Genomic DNA, 24,509 nt, shown 5'->3' on the forward strand with positions numbered 1-24,509 from the left:
AGGATCAGACTGATTATTAATTAATTTAAGATTTATAAGACTCAGGAGGGTGCACAGCTGTTAGAACCTTCTTCATGTCTCTTTATCTGAAGTTAAACACTTCCATTTTGGATTTACAACCTTACTGTAACAAAAAGTGTCACTTTGCCAGTGCAGTTTTGCCCATTTTTAGTCCAAATAGAATGAACCATTTTCACAATAAAAAAAAAAAAAGCATAATTTCACAAATCTATTATAGAGGTATGAAGTTTTCTTCTTTGCCTTGAAAGCGAAAGAATACATACTGACATTTAAACACAGTGCAGTAGTTTTCCTAGAATAAATTCAGCAAGGCTGAAACAAACAAAAAAATATCCATCAGATCCAAAGGAAACAGGAAACATTTCAGACTGAATGGAGCAGGAGTAAAACCACTGAACAGATTAAAACAATTCCTCTCATTTCTGTAGTTTGATAAGGCCCGTAAACTTAAGGAAATAACACATTTTCTGTATTTGTGTTTTGAGTAAAGTTGATGAAATTGGGGCCTTTACAACTGGGACAGCTTTGTTTGGATGAGCCCATCTGAAAATGAGGCTTCACAGAAGTATTTCAAAGTGGATATCCCAGATCAGAAAGATTAAAACAAAACATTGAAATATTGAAAAATTCATTTTCTGCTGCTTATTCATTGGTTAATGAATTAAGCCAGAACTGATACTGATTTAACAAACAAATATACCATCTGATAGCATTTATAGTGCACTGTTTTTCAAGTCCAAATTTGTTCTCTCTCATAAGCTAGAAATAGGTATATTCACATTATGTACACAATTAGGAAGGAAAGACAACCTTAAAACCTTTAGAAAAAGACAAGAAAAAAACTCAGGTTGAAAATCTTAATGAGGTGGGTTTGACTGAATTTATGCATTTTTCATGTAGTCTTAGCTCAGGAGAGTAATCCCAAAGCCTAGAAGTCATATTAACCAGTTTGAATTTAAGAATGAACAAACTCAATATCAATGTGGGGCTTTCATGAAAAAGAATGCAGAATAAAGCCTACATTAATTTGTTTCAATTGTCATTACTGAAAAATAAAATTGCTGCAAGACTACAATTTTTCTTTTAAACAGAAAATGAAAAAAAATCAAATAATAGTTTTATGTGAAGTAAGGAAGAAATTTTGTTTTGCTATAACATTTTTGTTTTCAAGGGAAGGTGTATGGAAGAAAGAGGCTCATTTGCTTTTAAATTTTGTCTTAAGCAAAAAACAACAACAAAAAACACAATAAAGAGAAAACAAGTGCATTCCAGAATTTTACCATCAATTTTACCAAACAATTTTACCATCTAATAAAATTGAATTTTGAAATTCAATCTGTAGAATGAATATCTACAGGAAAATTTCAGAATTTAATCCTTATCGATTTAAAGCTAAAAATAAAAACACTTTTAAAAATCAGCTTAAATGAGCAGAATACCTAAATGGCTTTCAACCAGAAAGCAAATTTGGATGCAGGGAGTCAGATTTTCTAGAATACAAGGGGTGTGTGTGTTCAAACTGGCTGCTATGACATGGCAGGTGTGGAGGATGGGGTGGGGATGTTACCTAGCGTGCTGGGGCAGAGTGGACTGCCGTGTCCATGGATAGAAAATGCAGTCATGACTAGCTGGGCCTCTACACCTGCAGGCAATTACAGAACAAACCACGTCATTGCCACGCCCCAGGACATGCACACGCATGCGCCCTTGTCCACACGTGCAGGATGGAGACACACAGGCAGCCAGCAGCCAGCCAGTACCTATCCATCAGCCCAATGCAGTCCTCCAGGTGTGGCCCTATGCACCTGCAGCAAATCCAAAGTGGAAACAGGGAGAGAAAGAGAGACAGCTGTTATTTACACACCCAACGAGCAGGAATCCCCTTTGTGTTCTTAATTCTAGCTCTTCTCTCGCTAACAGAGACCTACGTCACCAAAAAATTACAGCTTGTGACAAGAGGAACAATAATAGCAACAGCATTCCAAGGCAGGCCACATCTTGGCTCAAACAACACTTTCACCTGTGTAAGTGGGAGTCCTGAAAACAGGGCTGCTTTTCCTGTGTGTTTTTATGAGTCATCAAACCAGTGATTACTGCACAAAAACTGTTAATTTACAAGTCGAGATTTCCAGGAGCACAATCCAAAACTTGCTTTTCTTTCTGTAATTGATGCAATTGTTCGTTTTGTTCTAAGCTCCCAGCCAAGGTAACTGAAGAAATCCTTTTTCTCAAGGATCAACTTCCAACAAAAGCAACAAAAACCACAGCAAAATGGTGTCTGCTGATTCAGACATCTTATTCTGCTTTCCTTAGATGCTGCCAAGAGTTCTCCACCTGCACAATCAGCAGGTGCTCACCAAAGGCACTGGAAATGCAAGGAATCACTAAGTGCAGCACCACTAAAACACAGCCATGGAAAAGAGTTTGCAGAACACACGTGTGCCATGTGTGGATGTCCCTTGCCCCCATGAAGAGCAGGACTGGTTTCCTGGTCCCCTGCATTCAAACAGCAAGTCAAATACACATTTACACAGCAGTCAGGATTCTCAGAGACTCAAGTTGAGCTTTTAGGGGTTAAAACCACCCGATCCCCTTCAGTGCTGCACACCCAGCTAGGCATTCCAGCCATGGGGAGTACCTGGCCCTTGGCATTTAAGGAAACCAAACCATTTATTTCCACTCTTTAAGAAGATCTCAGAGCCATTTTATTGACAGGCCCTTTGGCTGTACATCTGCTACGGGCAGCAGAGGTGATCTGACACATCAGTAGACTGCAACTTACTTCTGTTGAGGCATTTTAAATTTAAGGTGTGATCCCCAACTCTTTTAAAGTTTGCTGTTTTTTCAGGCTGGCTTTGATGGAAGGATATGCATGTCAAAAAATCTGAAAGTTCAAATAAGCTCCCACGAGATCTTTCTGCTTCACCATCACTTGCCACTCCTCAGCTTTTGCTGCATTTAAATTGGGATCACTGTACCATTAGAAAATGAATTCAATTTCCCTGTACCTGCTCATCAGGGAGGGAAAGTAAATCTTACCCCATGTTTGTTTACTTGAATTCTTATTTTTACATAAGACATTTACTCTGACATGCAAACACAAACTGGAAGGATTTCCTCAATGACTGCTTCCTCCAGCATAAAAAAGATGTGTAAAAAATCCAGATACTACATAAATGTAAGGGTTGATTTAAAAACAAAAAATAGAGAGAACTCTTGGAATTTCATCTGTCCTGGGCATCAGCACTTCAGAATTCAGGACTGTCTGAATTGTAACCCATCTCAAACACATCCAATGATTCTTCCTTTCATGGCATTCTCAGCAATCTGGAAAAAACAAGATCAGCAATGAAGGAGGCTGAAGAATTGCTCAGATTGTCCATTTCCTACCATGCTAAAAAAGCTGAGGTCAGACTCTTGCAGTAAATAAAAAGAAGAGCATCTTCAAATTAGAGGTCTGAGAGCCTGCTGCTGGTTTAGAGAACTGGCAGACTGACATCAAGAGCTTGTAGCCTTGGAGTCACTTCACATGTTCATTTGGAGAACAGGATTGAATCCAAACTGTACTGCTGGACCTCACCCAGTGCATGTTGAAGTGCCATTGATTTTTATTTCAAATTGTCATCTTCTTCATGGGCTTGGCTTTCCCAAAGAGGGAACTCTGTCCAGGTGCAGTTCCATTACTCCCAGTGAGGCAGTTCCCACATTCCTCCTGAGTGGCTGTCCTGATTACATGCAGGGAAGTACAACACAGTGGGTCATGGCAATTTTCATTCACAGGGTATTTTGTACCCCTAAAAAAATAACATCAGGTGTTTTTCTCCAGGAGGGAACTCCCTTCATTCCAGGCTTTTTGACCCATATAAGCCTGACAAAATCATACATCACGCTGTTCATACCCAGTGTTCCTTCTGCTTGGAGTCTGGATGAGATTTTCTTTTCCAAGTTGGCTCTGTAAAATGAACTGGTTAATTGAGACATGCCAATTCATTAATGATATATTCAGTACCTTACAAAAGTTCAATACAGCTTATCCAGAAAATTACACTTGGAGCTCATCCTAGCTTAACAGATAATCATCCTCTGAAAGGAAATTTGGGGTTTTGAAAATTGCAGTAACAACTTTTTTTTTTTTCCAGGAACAATCCAGAAATATCGTCATTTATCAATCTTCTTTAAGATTGAAAGGTGGGGTTTTAACTGCACAGATATGGGGTGACAAAGCCATTCCACACCAGATGAACTCTCAAAAATCTTGGTCACTGGAAACAAACAAAACTCATTTTACAATGGTGTAAGTGGATTATCTCTGGGCAGGAGAAAACCTTTTTTGTGATGGTCACACAATTATTGTTATGGATAAAATCAGACAACTCTGCCCAAGGGCTACTGAGCTAACAGGTGAGAGGAACAAAGTTGAACTGGAGCAGGGGCTAGGAGGGAACTTTGCAAAACAAAAGGGTAACAGTTTTTCTTATCCAGAGTGTGTTTGCATTATTTCATCTGGAATTCAAACTTTCTTCCTAAAAATACACCTAAGTTTTAGAGACAACATGGTGCTTCTGCCCTCCAATCCTTTCAGGGCCCCACACTGTTGCTGGAGCCCCCCTGACTCCTCTGGTCATGGCTTAGAAGGAAAAGAGAATTTTGGTGAGGAGTAATGCCCTCTCTTCAAAGAGCTGTGTGACAAAACATGTTTGTATGACCAGGGGAGGTGCCCAGTGAGCTCTCCCATTTGTGTCCTGCCCAGCAAGGAAGCAGGCTGTCACTTGCTATTGTGTAATTAGTGTTTTATTCCTGTGCAAGTGTTCAGTTTTGGCTGGCTCTGCAAGAAGAGGTGCCAAATGCTTTCCAACTCTCTTGAATTGAGTGGGATGGCTGTCCCACGTGCCTCAGATCTGCTCCAAACTGGCTGCAAGTAGCTGATACTTATCACAGGGACTAAAGGGCAGGAGCACAGTGGTTGCACCCAAGGATGTCTCTGTCTGACAGTTCTTCTGGTCAAAGCAAGGTCATTAGCAGGGCTGGCTAATTACACACCTAGTAAGAGAAACAGTCATTACACTGGAATAAGGGAGGAGAATGGTGCTACCAACCTCACTAAAGCAGTCCTCTGCAAATGCCAAGATGGAACTTGTGGCAAAACACAGGAAACAGAGGTGGGACAGATCCTTTCTTGGTGCAGCTGGTGGGGATGACTGGAAACATCCCATGAGGTCTAATAACTTATTTTATCAAGCAGCACTGCAGGAATGAGATAATATCATCCTGGGAAGTGTTGCTCTGCAGCAGCTCAGCCCTTCTGGATGGGTATCCCAGCTGTACTGAGAGGGGCACTGGTGAAATTCCAGCACTTGCTCTGGCAGCCAGGAGAACAGATGTGGGGGAGGAAGCAGAATTAAGTTTTCTCTCCACCTTTCAGCCATGAGCCAAACAGCAAGCTGTGTTCTCTCCACAACATATTTCAGTGAAGAATCATGACTGAGGGAAATTTAAATATTACTGCCTTAAAGGAAAGGTATGAAACCAGAGAATTCAGCCTTGAAGGAGGAAAGGAGAGAGGAACTGATTTCCCTTCTCTCCATGGGCTTATTCAGGCCCTGACAATGTTGGCAAGAAGATGAACAACCTGCAAACCCCAACCATCTTGGGCAGTCATAAATAGCTTCATTAACATAATTACATGCCACAAAGTCTCTAGGAACAAGAAAATGAATAGTAAGCCATGCTTACCCACACTTGGGGGGAAGACAACACTGGTTTTCTAAGGGATAAAAAAAATACCCAAGAATAGACAATTCAGCTTTTTAATAAGAGGACAAAGATTTCCACAGGGAAATTGTCATGGAAAAGGGATAGTTCCTCATCTGGGAGATGGGAACATCATGGGTTTTGTGTACATAACTGGGGGAGAGACCTTTAGCCCTTTTACTTGTCCTTTTTCTGGGGATGGGCACACTGTGGGACATTCTTTCACCTAATCAGAAGGAGAAAATAAAAAGGAGGGTAAACCAGAAGGCACTTGGCATAAGGGAACCCAGTGTCAGCAACAGCTGCCAATGAGGACTGCCAAGGTCAGCTAGAACTGCCTAATGCCCTTCATATCTGTGCATGAGCTAGAATGTCACATTTGCAGCACAAGACATAAAAACCTCCCTTCTCAATCCAGGCAGATAAAAATAAACAGCCACTTGCAAAATATGAATGCCTATGAAGAAGTGGAAAGGAATGGAAAGCCTTCTGCTGTCTTCCTGGTCTAGGAGAAACACAGTTGGGCCACAAACACTAGAAACAGCTGGGTCAGTGAGAACTCCTCAGGAAAGAGGAGGGAATAGGAAGAAGTGTTGCTCACTGGAGGCCAGGAGAGCTGCAAGGCACAGTAAATCCATCACACCTCTGTGGTTTTGTCAGATTAGATCAGCACTGGCACCTTGTCCATCTATGAAAACCAGGACCAGAGCTCCTGGAGTGCCTTTTAATATCATTTCTTCTTACCCTCTTCTTCCACAGCAACAGCATTTTTCTTATTGCATAACTGGTTTAAAGGGTCTGGGGGGGAGACAAATCTGTAACAGATCCTGGCTGTGTCTCTGTGATCTCCCTCTCATTTCCCTAATGGCTCCATTGTAATTAGATTTGCAAAACCAGCAGAAGGTCTCATTTTGAATGGCAACAGCTGTTGACATCAAGATTACATTGAATAATTTACTGGTTTAATTTTAGCTGCTAAACAATAAGAGCCTCTTGTTGAAGATTATTTCACTGGCTGATGTTTTCTCTTTTTCCCATTGCTGCCTCTTCCTCTTCTCGTATGCTGGACACTCTGAATTGCCCCATGGAAAAGGCAGTTGTAACTTCCATGGCCTGTGCAAAACTATAGGTGTGCATGTGACTATTGTTGTGTTGTACAGGTTCTTAATTCTGGTTCAGATTCATGGGCTGTATTATTCCAAGTGTAACAAATTCCAAGTGAAATAAACTATTCTGGGCACTTTACCAGGACTTCAGAAATTGATGTACAGGAGCCTGAGACTGAGCAAAGTCTGGTTTCAAACTCTGTATTTCCTGTAGGGAAAGGAGAGCAGTAGCACTTTTGTCTCACAGTAGTGCTGCAGACTTACTTCACAAATACCAAATAGTAGAGATTCTGTCAAGGAGAAAATACTAAAAAAAAAAATAAATTCATTTTACAAGCCTAAAACTAAGTGACAGGGCAGCATTTGCTATAAATCAGTATAGAAGGAAAGCTCAGAGCATTGCTGTGGAAAGTTCTTCTCTGTAGTCCTCAAAAGGGTTTTTTTGTGATAAACTGCTGGAGCATTCATGACTAAAACCTGAGAGACTGAAAATCAAAGGTTAAATTCCTACTGCACACTCTCTTTTCAGGAGTGAGAGAAATGCTTTACTAAGCCAAACTATCTCTAAAGCACCCTGTGCTAGGAGCAGTGCATGGATTGGAGAGCTCCCTGCAGAGCTGGCACTCACCCTTGGGTGCAGTTGGGATGACACGGGTGGCACTCCCGATCCTCATCGGCATACTTGAAAATGAAGCTGTTGGCCCCCTGCAAGCCATCAGGACATTTTTCCACACAATTTGGACCATCCTTAAAATGGAAACACTTGGTGCAGTGGTCAGGACCCTGGAGAGCATGCAAGAAAGAAATGTAGAGCATTCAAGTTACTCTGTCCTTTCCTGCTGCACTAGGGTTGCACTGGCACACCTGCAACAGCTCCTCTTCCCAAGGAACTGGGAATTACCTGCATGGCTCCAGTCTCTGTTAGGGAGCAGCAAACACATAAATCCTGGTGCTTTTGGCCATAAGATTCTTCTGTAGAGTGCCAAACTAAATTCCAGCTTCTAGATGAGCTTCTTAATATTATTGGTGTGCTTAATACAGTGAAGTCAGCACCCATTTTAATGCTGAGAAAGTTTCTGCTACATTATTTAGTACTCAACCTTTGCAAAGCCTTCAGTGGGATCTCCCGCCTCTGCACCCCAGAACTATTTTCCACAAGCATTCTGCACATGGCATCTAGTCACAGCAAGAATGAAAGGACACAAGGTCCTTTATTCTACAATATGAATGACTACAACATCTCCTTCTTAATACACATGAAGACCAAATTGTTTAGACCAACAAACCAAGACTCCTGGGCAATGTAAAAGTAAAATTTTAAAGCTGTGATGGTAAGCCAATGTATAACTAAATCAGGTTGAGCATTGGCCTAGGATTTTATGTCCATAAGCCCTGCTACAAATCCAAATTTACATCACACCACAACAGGGCTCAACACTTGAAACATTAACTACTTGCAGAAAAACACAGTATTGTAAGAAAAATTATGATGCCTTTCTTTTTTCTGTTCAGTAAGTAAGTCACAGAAATAAGGAAATAAATTACAGGCTATATTTTCTCAATTATGAAGAGCCTAAAATACAACTCCTCATTTCCAGTACACTTGTGACTTTTAATTTTGGCAATAAAACCAGAAGAAAGATACAATTTCTATCTCCCAAATGAGCAACAGTCTTGAAAAAAAAGTTACTGGCCATTATAAAGGTGAGAAAGAGTTAAGCACCATTTAGGATGTATGAAAAACGTTATCTATCAAAAGAACTTAAAGTACTTATCTAAGTACAAAAAACCTCCCAGCGTATTGTTCAAACTGAGGGACTGAGACAAATTCCCCCACTTTTTTTTTGGGAAGGGGAGTGGTGTATGAAGAATGAAAAGAGGGATAAAATAAGCCACTCAAATCCCAACTGCATGCTGCCAGTCCGTAAAAATTGCATGCATCTGTACCACTAAAGCATTAAGATAACTCAGGAAAGAAAAGGAAAACTACTAAAATCATTTTTGTAAGGAGGCAGACCCAAGGCAGATCCCCAGCACCAATTCAGCACAAGAAGAATTCCTTTCCTACAAGCAGAATATGTGTGATTTCTGCTTTTGTTTCACTAATTATTTTTTTCCTTCAGCAAGCTACCCTGAACCATAACAGACCAAGGAAATCAAACCCTACAAACATGACAGGCTGTGTCCTTACCGGCCCGTAGCAGGTGATCATGTTTTCCTCCATCTTCTCACACTGGGGATCACACTCCACACACACAGAGCCGTTGGCAAACTCTCGGAATTCCCTGAGGAAATATTTTGCAGGCAGGTTAAGAGAAATCTGACTCTATGACAAAACTGAGCTCACCTGGCTGGGTCTTCACCTGATAGAATTGATCCTGTCACAGCAGCTGAGGACAGGTCACCACCTCATCCACAGCCACCTGAAGCAGAGACACCTTCTTCACCAACATAAAATGTGGGGATTTATAAAATCAAAGCTGCTGCCATGTTCCCATTGTCATAACCGTGTAATGAGACTGATGCTGGAAAATAAAGCAGCTCAAGACACATTCCTAGCAGTCCCATCCCGTCGGTGATTGATACATAGCACTCAGCCAGCAATATAAAACTACAGTGGGGGCCTTTCTCTCATTCAGAAATACAGACTGCATTAACAGGACAAAATTACTGGTTTCTTGATTTTCACCTACAGGACTGTGGCTCAGATTCAGGAAGCACTGATTTGAGCACATGTGAGCACTGATGGCAGAGCTGCCCTTGCTGCTGGTAGGTCTCTATGAACACTTTTTAAAGCCCGTTCTCCAAAAGGCTCAATGTTTTCAGCAATAATTCTAGACTGAGGTCTCAATCTATAAAATGTCAAAACACATCTTTTTACTCATTTATTTCATGTATCCACAAGAAACTACCACTTGTTATTAACCACTTTTAAGGGGGGAAAAAGTAGGTTGAATTTCTTCCTTCAAACATTTCAACTGCCAGTTTCCCCTCACCACAAACTTCCAGCACTCTCCCAACACAATCCATCCCACCTTCTTCTAGGCCAAGATGAATTATCTGAGCAAGTTGTTTCTCCCCCACTAAAGTCAGACTGAATCTTTGTAGTAGGCTCAGAGTGGGCCAGGCCAAGCTTTGCCAGGGGGATCCCATCTTGCTGCATTAACCAGTTACAGATGTGCTGCACACTCATTTCAGAGGGCTCCAGAAGCATCCAGGTAAAGGTTTTGAGCTCAGGTGGTCACTGCTCATCCTTCATTACTCTACAGCCATTAGGATCTGCTGAGGACATCAGGATGGAGTGGGGGAAAACCTCACTTGAGCTACCCTTCCCTGGCTCTGGGAGTGGATTTTTCCTGCTGAGGACTAAAAGAGATGTCAAATACAGCTTGACCCCACCCTGAAGAACTGTTGCTGCCCTACAACATCAACATGCAGAGCTCTCCCACAAACAAAAAGTTCTCCCCCAGGCCAGGTTATAAATATTTTCACATATTTAGGACAGAACTGAGCCTGTGAAAGTATAAATGCCATTCACTGATGGATAGAGAACAGAACACACTGATTGAGTCTCATCATGCTTTTACTGTGACAGGCCCCATGGCAGCAAAAGACACCAAGGGGGCACCAACTTATTCCAGTGCACTGACAACACAACTGGCGTCTGCAACTCTCCTTATTGAGGGGTGAAGGGGGAGGAGAGAAGCTTTTAAGTACATAAAACTGCTCTGACAAAGTGTTTTTGCAAGCCTTCTCTAGGTGGAAGAGTTGAGAATATTTTCATGCATTTGTGGGAGTTCATTTGCTCAGTTCAGCTTTATTTTTCTGTCATAAGGCAGATTTAACCACCTTGTGCTGTGGAGGTATTCCCCCAGTACAAGCAGCAAAAGGAAAAGGGGCAAGAACTTCTACTGGTTTTTAAATTTATATTTGTGTGTACAATTACACAGTGCATTATGAAAAAGAGAGTGAGTTTTTCTACTTTGAAGTCCTTATTCAGAGAATTTCTTGATCAGATGCCTGAATCCAAATTGTCTGAAAGAATATAATTGTGTGGTTCTGAAAAAGAGTATCAAGTAGGGAAAAATGAGGGGTTTTTGGTAATTTTTCACCTAAATCAAACTGTTCATGTTACCAGCAATACAGTAGATGCAAGGTGATGATGCTGCATGAAAACTTTAGTCAGTGGAATACCAGGGAAAGCGTTCCACACACGTTCAGATTTAGAAATCCTTAAATCTTACCCCATGACATGTTTTACCCCAAATCAGTTACACTGGCAGTGGAGCCAGATGCTGATTAAAGCAAACCCCAAATGACTTGCTCATTGAAGTTCTCAACAAAGCTAATTAGCAGCTTTGGGGAGAACCCAAGGGCAGTGTCTTACCCGTCGTAGAGGTTGCAGGAGTCGATGCAGGTCCTGCCCCGGATGAAGCGCTTGCAGGACAGGCACTGGTCTGGCCCTGGCCCCCAGCAGCCATCACTGGAGCACAGCTCGTTGCACACCATGCCATCAGCAGCTGCAGAGACAGGGGTGCTGTCAGGAATGCACACAGCCCCCCCAAACCCAGGGGAAAACATTCCAGGGGCATCTGACACACTCGGAACCGTCACCGGGGCGTCCCCATTGCCCAGGAGCAGGTGAGACACCAAGTTCAGAATTCCCTTTGGTTACAAATCCATTGCAGATTTAAGTGAAGTGTGCTGTTTGGAATTGTTTAACTTGTTTAATTAATTTCTTGTACTTGTAAAAAACCTGTATTAATTTACTAAAAACCTAATTAACTGACTATACTCATAAAAAACCTGTAACTTACAAAACTACCTCAAACAAAATAAAAAGAATGTAAATTTCCAAACTAGAAGAAGATAAGAAGAGCCCCTTAGACCTTGAAACAAGAAGCAAACTGAAACTGAAAGTACAAGAAGCAAACCAAAACTGAAAGTACAAGAAACAAACCGAAGAGCTCTCTCTGTACAAGAACTGATATGAACAAATTGTAATGTGAAATTAGAAAATTGATATAAAAAAATAAATTAAATATAAATTTATATTGTATTATAATAATATATATTATACATTATATTATATCATTATTATACAATATAATAATTATATAATATTATATATACTATTACATATTATATATAATATAGACTGCATTTATTATAGATATATTTATGTAGCAATATATTTATTTATAATAATGGATGTATATCTAATTATATGTTTATTATCAATTTATATATATGATATAATACAAATATATATTATATTTATATATATAAAATTATAAATTAAATATAAGTGACATCTATAAATAAATATTAACCTATTGTGAAACTTCACACATATACAGCAAATTAAGAGATAAGAAGCTAGACTCCCAGAGAGTGCACATGTTCTTTAAAGAACTATCCTGCATGCAGCCAGCACTAAATAAAAACACATACCTACTTCACAACTTTTACAATTTTTTTATATAGTTTTTTCCACAAATCATAGGACAGAAAAAAAGGCAAATCACCATTTTTCCATAACACAAATACACAGAGCACTCAGCTGGATATTGTACACACTCCTGCTCTGCTCCTTTCAGAAAAAACTGAGCAGGAAAAATGTTTAAGAGAGTGCACCAAGGATGATCAAAACCAGAGAAGAGCTTCTAAACCAGGAGTAAACAGAGAGGTGGGGGAGAAAGGACGTGATTAAAGCTGCTAAAATCCTGAATGGCAAGGAGGAGGTGAGTAAGCATCAAACAATTGTTCACTGCTGCTTCCCAGGCCCTCATGGGCATTCAAAGAGACAGGAATCCAATAGGGTTAAAATCTGAGATTTTTCTTCATAGAAAGTAAAGATCAACCTGTAGAATTCCCTGACACATGACATGATAAATGGCAAAAATTTAAAGGAGTCAAAAAATCAACTGTCTGAATCCAGTAAAGTTCTATTAAACTAAAATATAAAATGCTACCTTTGAATTGAGGACTCCCTGAAATACAGCTTATGGACAGTGGGGAAATAATTGAAGGAAAGAAAAATAAACTGTGATTTTAAATTTATTTACTGCAAAAGCACCTGAAGAGCCTAAGAGCCTTTATATTAAAACCCTCAACCCCACACAAAAATACACAATAAACTAAGGGTGAGAGGGAAAGTTTGTTTCAAACAGTGTAAGTCTGTATTTTTTATTTTATATAAATCATTCTCTGTGTAAATATCTAGATGATGAGACAGGTGGAGAAAATGAGCAAAGAGCAAAAGGAACACATTATCTCTCCAGCATCTCATGGAAATCTGGATGCACTTTCAACCTAACCCTGGCATGTGAAAGGGCAGAATTAATTTGAATTTATTTTTGCACAATGCAATGTTTTACACAAATGGATTACACCCTGGACTGAGTAAATTAAACCCAGCAAGGACCTGAACTATCAGAGATGGCAACAATAAGACACTTGTTGGCTTTTCAAACTATTGGAACAACTTAAGAGGAATAACAAATGTAAAGGAGGTGTGCTGCTTGAGTTCCACCACCCTCTTCAATACTTCCTTACTCAATACACCACAAATAACCTCAGGCATGAGAAGCCTGAACATGTTTATCAAGGCAGGGAGATTCAGGTTTTTTCCTTTCTATATCACATATAATTTTTAATGCTGACATCCAAAAGGTACTCAGAAGTACCTTTTTGGTTTTCCTTTTTCCTCAAAGCTCAAACCAGGAACAGCCAAATACAAAGTTATTTCATTCAGGAGTCACTGCAGGTGCTCAGTATGCTTTAAAGTGTATTAATTATCACAGATTGCAGCACAGCAAGAGGGACTCAGGGGGCCATTTCAGAGAGATGCTTTGTCCTCCTTTCCTGAGCTCTGCTGCTGCAGCCAAATGAGCCAGACCAGCACAGTCAGGAGGAGCAGAGACACAAAATTCAGCTTCTCTTTACTGTCCTAACCTGACTTCCTTTTAAGCATATTAACATTTTTATAATAACTATCAGGTGTCAGTAATTCCACTATGCTGCCACTGAACCTGTAAATAAAACAAAAAGAAAAGCCACAAAGCCAGAAACTATCCTAGTTACAATTAAACAAACTTTCTACATAGTTTCATATGGTTTTTGTTTTCTAATCAATGATTCATTTTAAATATTTGTCATGCAACAAAAAAAACAACCTAGTTTGGAGATCTCTTCATTTCTCATTTTTAATTTTAAGAATATTGCTAGCTCTTCTGATTTTGTTTTTCCACACTCATCACAGAAAGGCAGTTCCCTGTTTGCTTTCTCACCTTCTTTGTGACTTGAAATTGTGATTTACTACTAGTGATTTCCTTTCTCTTCATTGTTCTCACCCTACAAACTATTCTGGAATCAGAATTTATTTGCACAGACAGAGAATTTCACTAAAATATCTGTCCAAATAACAAGGGATATTATTATAAGATAGCTCCAAAAATACAGTGAGTAACTGTATACAAATAAAAAGAGAGTTTTTCAATAAAGAAAATCATGATTACCCCATTGAAATGTAGCCAACACAGTGCCTGTAGTCTTATGAAAAAAGCAATAGAAACAAAAAAATTATGATTTCCTCCTGAAATGTTTTCATAAAAGAATCTTGGCAAGGAGGGAGTGGTTGTTTTGACAACTTATAAAAACTCATTTCTCTGCCTTTCTCTTCTTTAATTGTGGGGATGGCTAAAGAAACATTTCAATTTTTGACATATTATTTGGCAGTTCTATGGGCTGAGCATGTTCTGCAGCTCCAGCACATCACATGGCCTTATGTGGAAGGAAATAACAATAATGATCTTGACAGAAACTGGATTTTGTCAGGACTTTTAGAAGAAGGACTCATTCCTTATTAATGGGGCCACACAGGTTAGAAGCAGAGAGTTTGAATGTTTTTCCCCAACCTAAATAGAACACAAGAAAATTAGCTACTAAAAAAAGAAAAATTATTTTTATTTGGCTATATGCTTCTGGGCCTGATCCAAAGCTCCATAAACTGAATAGGAAAACTCCTGCAGACTTCAATTAGCTTTACATCATGACTGATAATGAATGTAATCATTTATTCAAGTTGTTAATTGGTGGCTAGATTGATATAATTCATAATAATCACATCTCTAACAACCTTTGCCTAGAAGGGTTTCACCTTACACTGCAGGTGTCACTAAAGCTGAGGGAATTGCTCAAGTAACTTTGGATAAAAGAAGATCTTTTTGCCTGCATTTCTTTTGTGTGCACTCATATTTCACATGACTCACCTCTGACAGTTCCATTAAAAAAATAAAATACAACAACAACAAAAAAAAAAAGCTGGAAAAAAAAGGCAGACTTTTCACTTCAGCATGGAGCAAAGGTAAAATCTACCTACCCTTTTCTTGGTGATTTGCTCTATTCCCTATGCACATGAGCTTGGACACTGATATGCACTCACACAGAAGTCCCAGTTGGAGAGAAAAACTAATATTCCTGTTGGAATTGCACTGCCCTCCAATTGGAGAGAAAAACCAATATTCCTGTTAGGACTGCACAGCCTCCCAGATGGAGCCACTTGACCCCTGGCCTGTGCTCATTACACAGTGTCCATTTAATGAACACAGGTCAGAGTCCATTTTTAAAACCAGCCCCTTGATACTGGAGCTAACTTTGTGACTGTTTGAAAAGGAAACAAATGAGATGTGCTTTCCTCTTTAAGATTTCCACAGTGCTAAATCTCTTAAAATGTCTTTAGAAGTGTTTTTCTTCCTGGAAAATGGTAAGTGTCTATTACAACAAATCCTCACCAAGCTAGAGGTGAAATGAAGTTTGCATTTTCTCTTTGTGTGCAAATGTAGTGACAAGACATTGCATGTGAGAGGAAGATGTGACAGCACATCCCAGTTTCCATTTGCTCTGGAAGCCCATCTTGCAGTAGCTGTGGCAGCTTCAAAGGGATTCAAACTGAGTGATCCCAGGGAAGGCCAAAGAGGTGTTTGACAAAGGAGCTCTGACAACTAATGCAAGATTATGTTCCAAACTGCTGTGTTCAGTTGTTGTGTCCCAAAGCTCTCAAAAACAGTGAAACAACTGGGACACTGCTCTGTGATGGGAGAAAGCACCTTACAAAATTCACCTGGGTGATTTCCCATTGTCTCATAACATGTGTGAGGTTACAGAAACCTGAAGCAAAGTGGAATTATTACTGTATGAGACGTGAGGCCTGTGCTCCACCTTATTACTGCTTAGTTTCTTTTTATATTACATGTCTGGGGATGAAGGGATGAAGGAAAGTTGATTGTTCTTTCATTAAATACTGCATGATAGACAGCTAGAGCCAATCTGATGTAAGAAAACATCAGAGCATGATTTTTCTCCCACAGTAAGCAGTTTTTCACCTGGTAGAGAGGAAACCTGTGCTCTCCAGAAGGTTCACAAGTTCATTTATCTCCTGGCAAGATGGGACCTACTCAGATCTGGGACTATAACCTTAGTGACTCTTTCATGGTCAACAAAACCTTGAGCTTCTTCCTTTTTCTGCTCTGTCAGCCCAAAAATTGCATATGCGAGATCTCAGAAGGGCTAATTCTTTCCTCATGCCATACAAAACACAGTTGTTAGAGAGCACCACTGCAGAACTAGGTGGTTCCTCAACACATGATCCTGTTACTCTGCAAGGGAAAGCAAAAAGCAGTGCCACAGCCCTGGGCAGATGTGCCATCCTTCTTGGCAGCATCTCTATTTTCCAATAAATACTCTATTTTTATAGCTGGCTTTCTATGGGCAGAAGAAAAACCCTACACCCTCAGGCACAGCAAGCAGCATACTCTTAAATTTCACTTTTTTAACTTGCATGTAAAGAAACAGACTAATAAAATAATAATTAAAACGTCACACAACCAAAACCATGTGGAATCAACTAAACAAGACTTTGTACTCCCTGTGGCTCTGAGAAAAGTAACTGAGCAGCAGAGACAAAGCTCCAGCTGTATTTCACCTAACACTGAGGGTACATTTACACTAAAGTGATGAGCACAGCCATTCACTCTCAAAACAGAGCAGAACAGCACTTCAATGGGAGGGGAGAGGATAAAAAACAGAAATAAAATCCCTCAAAAATACCAAACAAAACCACCCTCAAACCAACAGAAAGAAATAACTAAAGTGCAAGTCAAAAATAGGACCACAGCTTGAAAAAACCCAAAGCAAACATTTTTGGCTGGTCAGAGGACAAAAGTCAGCAATATCACTTAAACATACAGCAATTTCATGAATCTCCTCTCCTGCAAGCAGTCTAACAGATGCTTCAAATGAACTGCTTTGCTGCTACAATATGCCTGTATTGATGCAATTTGCTGCCAGATTTCTATATAAACAAGTTATTTTATCTGCTACAGAGCTTTCTTTGGCTGCTCAGTGCTATGATCTCAGCTCAGGTACTGGCATGCAAGCTTTCCTGAAGCAGTATTTTTTATCAGATAAGTCAAATATGAAAAGGGAGAACTTGGGTGACCTAAACCAGTCCCAAAAGCACCATTCAGGATTAAGATAGGGTCACTTAGGGTGGGGGAAGCAGAAGATGCTAATCCCAACTCTGTCACAGACATATTTTATGAAAAGGCCTTTCATTAGGAAATCCTAACCTCACACGTTAGCTTCTCCATGTTTTGCTGCTTTGGAATGGGATTTGGAGAATTGTTTACAGAGCATGTGAAATTGTTTTTACTTGATGACCAATGACAGCCACCTGTGTCGAGGCTGTGAGCAGTCACAAGATTTTATCATTCCTTTCTATTCCTTGCTAGCCGTCTGATGTAATCCTTTCTTCTATTCTTTTAGTATAGTTTTAGTATATCCTTTTCTTTTAATATAATATATATAATAAAATAATAAATCAGCCTTCTGCAGTCAAGATTCTCACCTCTTCTCTCGTCCTGGGACCCCTGTGAACACCAACACATCACTCCATAAGGAAAGGGCTATAAAGTCATGAACACTCCATTGACAGCCTTTGGAATTCATATTTGTGAAACTGGAACATTCCCATCATGTTAAGGAAGCAGTGAATTCTCTCTGCTCCCTTTCCTTTGTCCACACCTTAAAAATTTTCATTTTTCTGCTCATACTGGGCCAAATGCCAGGATGCTGTAAGTGAGCACAGCTCCCCTGCTGCCCATGGAGCTGCAGAAGCCCCCAGGTGAGCTGGTGGCAGTGAGCAGCAGGTACTTACTGCAGTTCTCTGCCTTTTTGTTCCTGTGGATCACTGTCTTTTGGCTGGGGGTGCTGAACAGGCTGGTCCAGTTGACAGTGTGGTAGTAGCACAAATTGCTGTTGTCTGTGATGTAGATGTTGCCAGCACTGATTTGCTTCAAGGACTGGAACTGCAGGGAAGTGATGCCTTGTTGCTTTAGGATGAGCAAGGAAAGGCCACTGGGATGAGAACAAAAGTGAGAGAGAACAGGAATTAACTTCAGAAGGCACAGCTTATTATATCTGGTAGGGAATTGCCAACTGGAATTAGCTCCAAGTATCAAGTTGATCTTTCTGGAAAAACTGAGAATTGTCCAGAAAAATTTATTTTGTGGTAACACCAATGTTTTAAGAGTCAACATCCAGTTCCATTGGCTAGGAAATTATGAGTTCTGTCAGGAGTGAGATACCACAAGCTGTGATGCTCATAGCACTAGGCCAAGTAAGCCAGCAGAACTCCTCAACCAGTTTCATTTCATCCATTAACACATTTTTTGAGATTATGTGCTGATAGGAAAACTGAATATAATTCAGGTTTTTCTTTCAATAGCATTAATACTTTGAACAGCATTAATACTATTAATACACTACATTATTACTAAACCACCCTATGCTAATGGAAATATTTTAAAACATCTTCTGTCAGGCATCAAATTAATGCCATTTCAAGTAACACAGGAAGAAATTGTTATTTTCATGGGGTTTTTTTTTCTAGCTCGCTCTACATTTCATTTTTCTTTGGTTGTAAGATGTGGTTATCGCCTTTCTTCATCAAAGGAACAGTAAATGATTGTCTGCACAACATGAAAATGACTGCACATATTTTATGACTGAAGATTAGTGAAGACAACATCCAGTTTCTGGGCATCCTTTAAGTTATTATATTTTAATGATGATAATTGTTTTCCAGCTGTTCCAAATAAAAATTGCTGCCTTGGAACAGAATGCAGGGCTGTAATTCAACCTCAAGGTTTCACTGCTGTTCATATTCTGCTCAGGTTGCTGTTTAAGATGCCAGCAGAATCCCATGTCTGATTTACTCCCTCTCCAAGTGGGGATCCAGGGGTTGCTGTGTAAATTACTCAGGTACCTCCTTGTGCTTCCCCCAGCATTTCTTCTCTTCAAACCAATTTCTCCATCTGTGTTTCCACACAGAAACATCTCTGGTAAAAAAGGCACTACAGAGCTCATGAACACCTCACCTGCAAGGTGCCTCAGTGATTTCAATATTCTTCCACCTTTTACCTCTTCTTAAAACCACTTTATATGAGCCTGCATGCCTAATCACAACCATATAAATTCCTAATAATGAGGCTAAGTTCTATTATTCATTCCTTTTAAACTATGTTTCTTCACAAGGTATTTTAAATCATAAATGTAAGTTCCAGTCAAGGTGATAATAGCTATAGCCATGAACCAAGACTAGTTTTTGAAATAATTATGTTTAGAAGGTATTATCCATTATAAACAACTGATTAGCAAAGATACTGATAATGAACACCTTGGTAACAGAGGAAAAAAAATATCAATTTACAATGTCCTTCCCAAAGGATGTTGCATTCTCTGCTACTGAACAAAGAACCACAGAAAGCTAATAAAAATTATTCCACCAACAGAGAAGTACCTTACCTATAGAGAGCTCTCCCACCAATGGTAACCAAGTTAGAAAACACCCTGAAGTCTGTCATATTCTCAGGCCAAGACTGTATGTTCAAATACCCTGAAGGAGGAAAAAGCAAAGATGTGAAAACAAATTATTTCAGCCATGTGAGAGTTAGGACAGGCTTAGCCCAGAAAGGAAAGACAGTGCCAGCTTGAGGAAAAGAAATAAATAAGGAGAGTTTCAGGCTGCTCACCACCATCTCCTCCAAAGAAAGAGAAGGAGAACTTGTCCTAATTTCCAAGGTGAGGACTTGGAAATTCCTCAGGATGTGTTGGGCTGCACAGATCTCCAGAGAGGGCAGCTCCTCATGACTTTTTGTACTGCATTTCAGCCCAGTGCTGAGGCAGAGTTAAGAACAGGGGTAATGCCACTTCAGCAGCATGGCTAAGACTGTCAATTATTGTGTTTAGGAATGGCAAATAATATTCACCCAGGCGCCAGATTATCTTTGATATTAATTAGGAAGAGATTAAGAGTTTACTTTCATTTTTAATCCCATATTTGATGAAATTCACAACTTTTGAGAGGTGAAGCATGCTGAGCTCCTCACAGCTACTATCAAGCTGTGCTGCCCAAAGGTATTTTGGCTGGGTTTTTTGTGCATGAAATAGTACAGCTCTGAGTTGTCATTTGATTTCTGATTATATAGAGGCAGGAAAATGCAAAAAACCTGTTCTATCTCTCTCTGTGTCCCCCTCATGGTGAAACAAGAACACAAAGTACTGAGTACCCAGTTCTGTGACTCCATTGAAAAGTCACAAAAAATGGGACACACCACCACCACCTTACACATCTTAAATTACAAAAGCTAACTTGCAGCAGCATCCTCTGTTAGACCAAGGTAAGGAGCGGTAAAAGCACACTAGAACTTAAAAATGCTTTCAGGTGAAGAAAATGGTTTCTCACATTTCAGCACCATTTTCCTCACATTTACCTCCCTTGCAACACTAGTTCTACTTTCCTAACATGGGACCAAGATCCTTTGGCCACTTAGCATCTGCCATAAAGGGCATCCTGTTTTCAAAGGACAGCACACTTGTGAAAATGAACTGATACTGAAGTTTTCTGTATTAAATTTTCATTAAAATGACAGCATGGTGAGCTTAATGAAAACAAGTACCTTGTGCTCTTCAGAAAACCCAACACATGACAACTATAAATGCAAAGTGAGAATGAGTTCATTAATTAATGCAGATTATAGGAGATCAGAAGTGTGTTACCTGTTATCTCTCTCACTGTTTGGAAGATATTTAATTTCTCCGGATTGATGGCAGCGATCGTGTGATAGGGGTCTCTGAAAGATTAAAATCACACAGTGTGACACTCTAAATAAGAAAAATCAGGTTCTCACGGCCACACCATGCAGGAAACAGCATTAAAGGTGCTCAACACTTTGCTTTTATGAGGTTATGCACCAAGCTTCCTCAGCCTGTTGGTCCTGCAGATCTGTGTCTAACTTCTCTCATGTCATCTTGAAGGAACATAAAGGCTCAACCCATTCATGTTTTAGCAAACATTTATTGGAAAAAGTATGGAAAATTAAGGAATTATAAACAACCCTGAGTGACCTTCCTAAAGGAAATATGAATTTTCAGTGTTTTTTTCCAGGAATGTGTACCAGGGCTAACAAAGCTGCTCCTAAAAGAATGTGTACCAGGGCTAACAAAGCTGCTCCTAAAAGGAGTGACGAGCTATAAGCAAAATTAAGGTAAGAGCATGCCAGCAGTTCCTGACACATGGCATTTAAAGAGCACACTTTTTAGAAGGTGTGGAACAAGGAATCTCTAAAAGTATGGATCCCTGCCAAGCAAGTTTCATTAAGAAATGAAATAACCTCCAAAAATTAAAATTTTGAACTTAGATATGCCATAGTGTAAAAAGATGAAGCTGACCTTGATTTTGAGTGTCATCGTTTTGCTTTCCTCCCCTATTTAAAAGTTGTCTAGAAGCTTAAAAAAAACCCCAAAATTCTTCTGCACTGGCATGTTATGGTATTTTTGTGTGTTTTCTGAGAGCAGGAAGCATTCCAAATAAATATGGAGCACACATTTCCTCCTCTCCTCCTTCTGCTTTCCAGGCCACATGATTCTTGGAACAGAAATGTGCAGGTGGATCCACCTGGCTGTCTTTGGGGACAGGAGTCACAAATGTGTGAGGTGACACACTGGTGGGGTCACCTCTAACCACCCTGAGCAGCAACAAAAGGAGTTCTGGAATGTTAACAAAAAAGCCCAGTGGGCTACAGAGGCATCAGACACATTTTAACAATGTGGGGCTCTCACAAAACTAAATAACAAGTTTTGACTACCTAACAGAAACACAGCACTTGGCTTTCAAATTGCATTACCATCAAAAAAGGAAAAACCCTTGCCTGCAATAAACATGAGGCAGCTGAATTTCACCTCTAAATTCTGAAGATAAAATAGCTTTAGAGATGCAGATATACAACTAAACCCCTTAAACAGCCAAATGTCTGCTGTTTTATCAACATATAAAACTGTAGAATAGTGTATATCTTAATGAATTTAAATAGATGTGCAGAAAACATTCATAATTACATATATATATATTTACATAAATTATAACAAATTCACAAAGACTTGAAGTTCATGTGCTCAGGAAAGAACTAGGCTACAGAACCACAGGATCAAAATATAGGAGAGGATCAATTGCAACAGCACAATTTCCAATGGAAACAACAACAAAAAAATATATTCTGCATTTTTCATTGAAATTATTCTCTGCCATGACCAAAAGTCTTCCAATTCCACAGAGAACAAGATTTTAAGTCCCTACAATCTAAACCCCTAAAAATTCATACTCTAAAATTTGCAGTTCACTATGAATAAATGAATTTGTGACAGAAGTTGGAGAGGAAATAAGTAAAATTGTTGTTTCTCTATACTGTTCATTTATAAAACAAACTACTTGTGTAGTCAGTGTCATTTTTTAAATTTCCCTTTCATATTGCTGGTTTTCAAAATGTCATTGAAACTTTAAATAAAAAAGCTGTTCCAGAAATCTACATTTTTTCATTCATTCTCAAATCTTCTCTTCTTTTAACCTCTACTAATCTAATCCACGCTGTAGAAAAATTTAGGGTTGCAGAACTCAATGCCCTTATACTTTAGGCTTGCTGAAGTGAGTTTTTTTCATCAAGAATGAGACACAAAGTGCTACACACTTTCAACATTAAATGTCCTACTCTTCTGTAAAACAGAACAGAATATTTTCACTTTCTGCTTATAGTCCAAATTTAGATTTTTTCAGACTAGTACAATTTTATTCAAGGTTAGGTTTGGTTCTTTTAATTTAGACAGATTTTTAAATGAGCTAATATAATTTTTCCTGCAAAGGCAGTTCTTATACTCAAAATTAAATTTCATGTAATGCACTGGATTAATCCACACAAGATTGCTCATGGACTCTAGCTGCTTGCCTTGTATTTACTTGATTTTTTTCCTGTCCTGTGAGATTTCCATCCAGCCTCTCAGTGGGTCATTTGGCCATAGCAGAGCCATATGACACTTTGAGGTTTTTCTGGTTCTATTACAATGAGCAAAGTTTAAACCAAAATACTGGATTTATACACCAGAGAATTCTGAAACTTGGATAGATTCTTCAAAACTCGTTGACAAGAGGGCAGCTTTTGTGCATGTGTGTGTACTATGACCAGTTATGCTAAGACAGGCTGCCTCTCTGCATATTATTTTCATACAGAATTTCAACAAACTCATGGAAGGTAACTTCCTTTTCTCCCTTCTGTTCTCTGATCAGCCTTTATTGTAAGCCAGTATTGAGGACTTCATAAAGTAACCAGAGAATCATAGTTGTCTTTTCTCTTTTTAGTGCAAACAATGAATCCATCCTTTCTTCTCCTAGAGGTTGAATCTTAAGAATCAAGGCAATGCTTTTCTTTACAATGGAAGGCAGAAAACTCATTTATCCTGGATCTGCTATTGCATAAAAGAAGCCTGCAGCCATCATTAAGGGGTGGATGCAATTGGTTTCAGCTGGCACCATGACATAACATCTTAACATTTTGTCACTTACCCATGAATCCCAGTGACAAGGAAGATAAGGTTGCCATTGATCTTGGTGCAGTTTACAAACTTGTCAATGTTGCTGGAATCCACTGTCTGAGCTGACACCAAACTCCCTGTCCCAATGCCATCACATGCTGCCAAAACAAAGAGCTTGTGTAAAAGAACTGGGGAAAGCAATTACTGAATCAGAACACGTTGGACTTACAGACACCACACTTCATCTCATTCAGCAGAGAGGGGCTCAAACAGCATCCCTGACCCATATTCCCAAAGAAGCACATCCCAGTTTAAACCAAACAGCACCCTGGCACACAGGTTGAGGTATTTCACAAGGGATCTAAAGGTATCAGCCACACAAATCCCAGCACAAAAAATTCCACTCAGCCCAGCCTTGCCATTTCTTGGTGCATTTTCTGGGCACTGCAGAAACTGAGGGGACTAACATTGCGGGGGGAAATGCAGCCTCAGGTTTTAGCTTTTATATTTTTCAGATTCTGTACTGTTTTAATGTGCAATTCTGACACTTTAGGGGTTGGTAAGCTTTCTTCACAGAGTAGCAGGTAGATAAAACAACTCATTCTCTAGCTTGGGACCAAGGACAAATGATCCAAATCTCAGGCCCAAGAGCAAAAGCAACGTGGGCTGAAGAGAGAAAAACAAGAAGGATGGATTTCCACAAGCTAA

The 24,509-nt window shown here is 39.5% G+C and overlaps 1 protein-coding gene across 2 annotated transcripts in view; it reads right to left on the minus strand.

Annotated features, from left to right (window-relative positions):
- The window catches only part of ERBB4 (erb-b2 receptor tyrosine kinase 4), a 589,568-nt gene that overhangs the window by 133,559 nt on the left and 431,500 nt on the right, over positions 1-24,509 (minus strand). Inside the window, exons 9-16 of one of the 2 annotated variants that reach the window (XM_063162643.1) lie at positions 23,833-23,959; positions 21,000-21,073; positions 19,746-19,836; positions 18,097-18,296; positions 11,266-11,398; positions 9,070-9,163; positions 7,507-7,661; positions 1,589-1,663 (exon numbers count right to left, since the gene is read on the minus strand). In XM_063162643.1, coding sequence (XP_063018713.1) covers positions 1,589-1,663; positions 7,507-7,661; positions 9,070-9,163; positions 11,266-11,398; positions 18,097-18,296; positions 19,746-19,836; positions 21,000-21,073; positions 23,833-23,959 — 949 coding nt within the window. Of the gene's footprint in view, positions 1-1,588; positions 1,664-1,781; positions 1,827-7,506; positions 7,662-9,069; positions 9,164-11,265; positions 11,399-18,096; positions 18,297-19,745; positions 19,837-20,999; positions 21,074-23,832; positions 23,960-24,509 lie in introns of both variants that reach the window. The other variant, XM_063162645.1, reaches the window with a different exon arrangement.

The sequence above is a fragment of the Melospiza melodia genome, chromosome 8, assembly GCF_035770615.1.
Source record: "Melospiza melodia melodia isolate bMelMel2 chromosome 8, bMelMel2.pri, whole genome shotgun sequence".
NCBI classification, from domain to species: Eukaryota; Metazoa; Chordata; class Aves; order Passeriformes; family Passerellidae; genus Melospiza; species Melospiza melodia.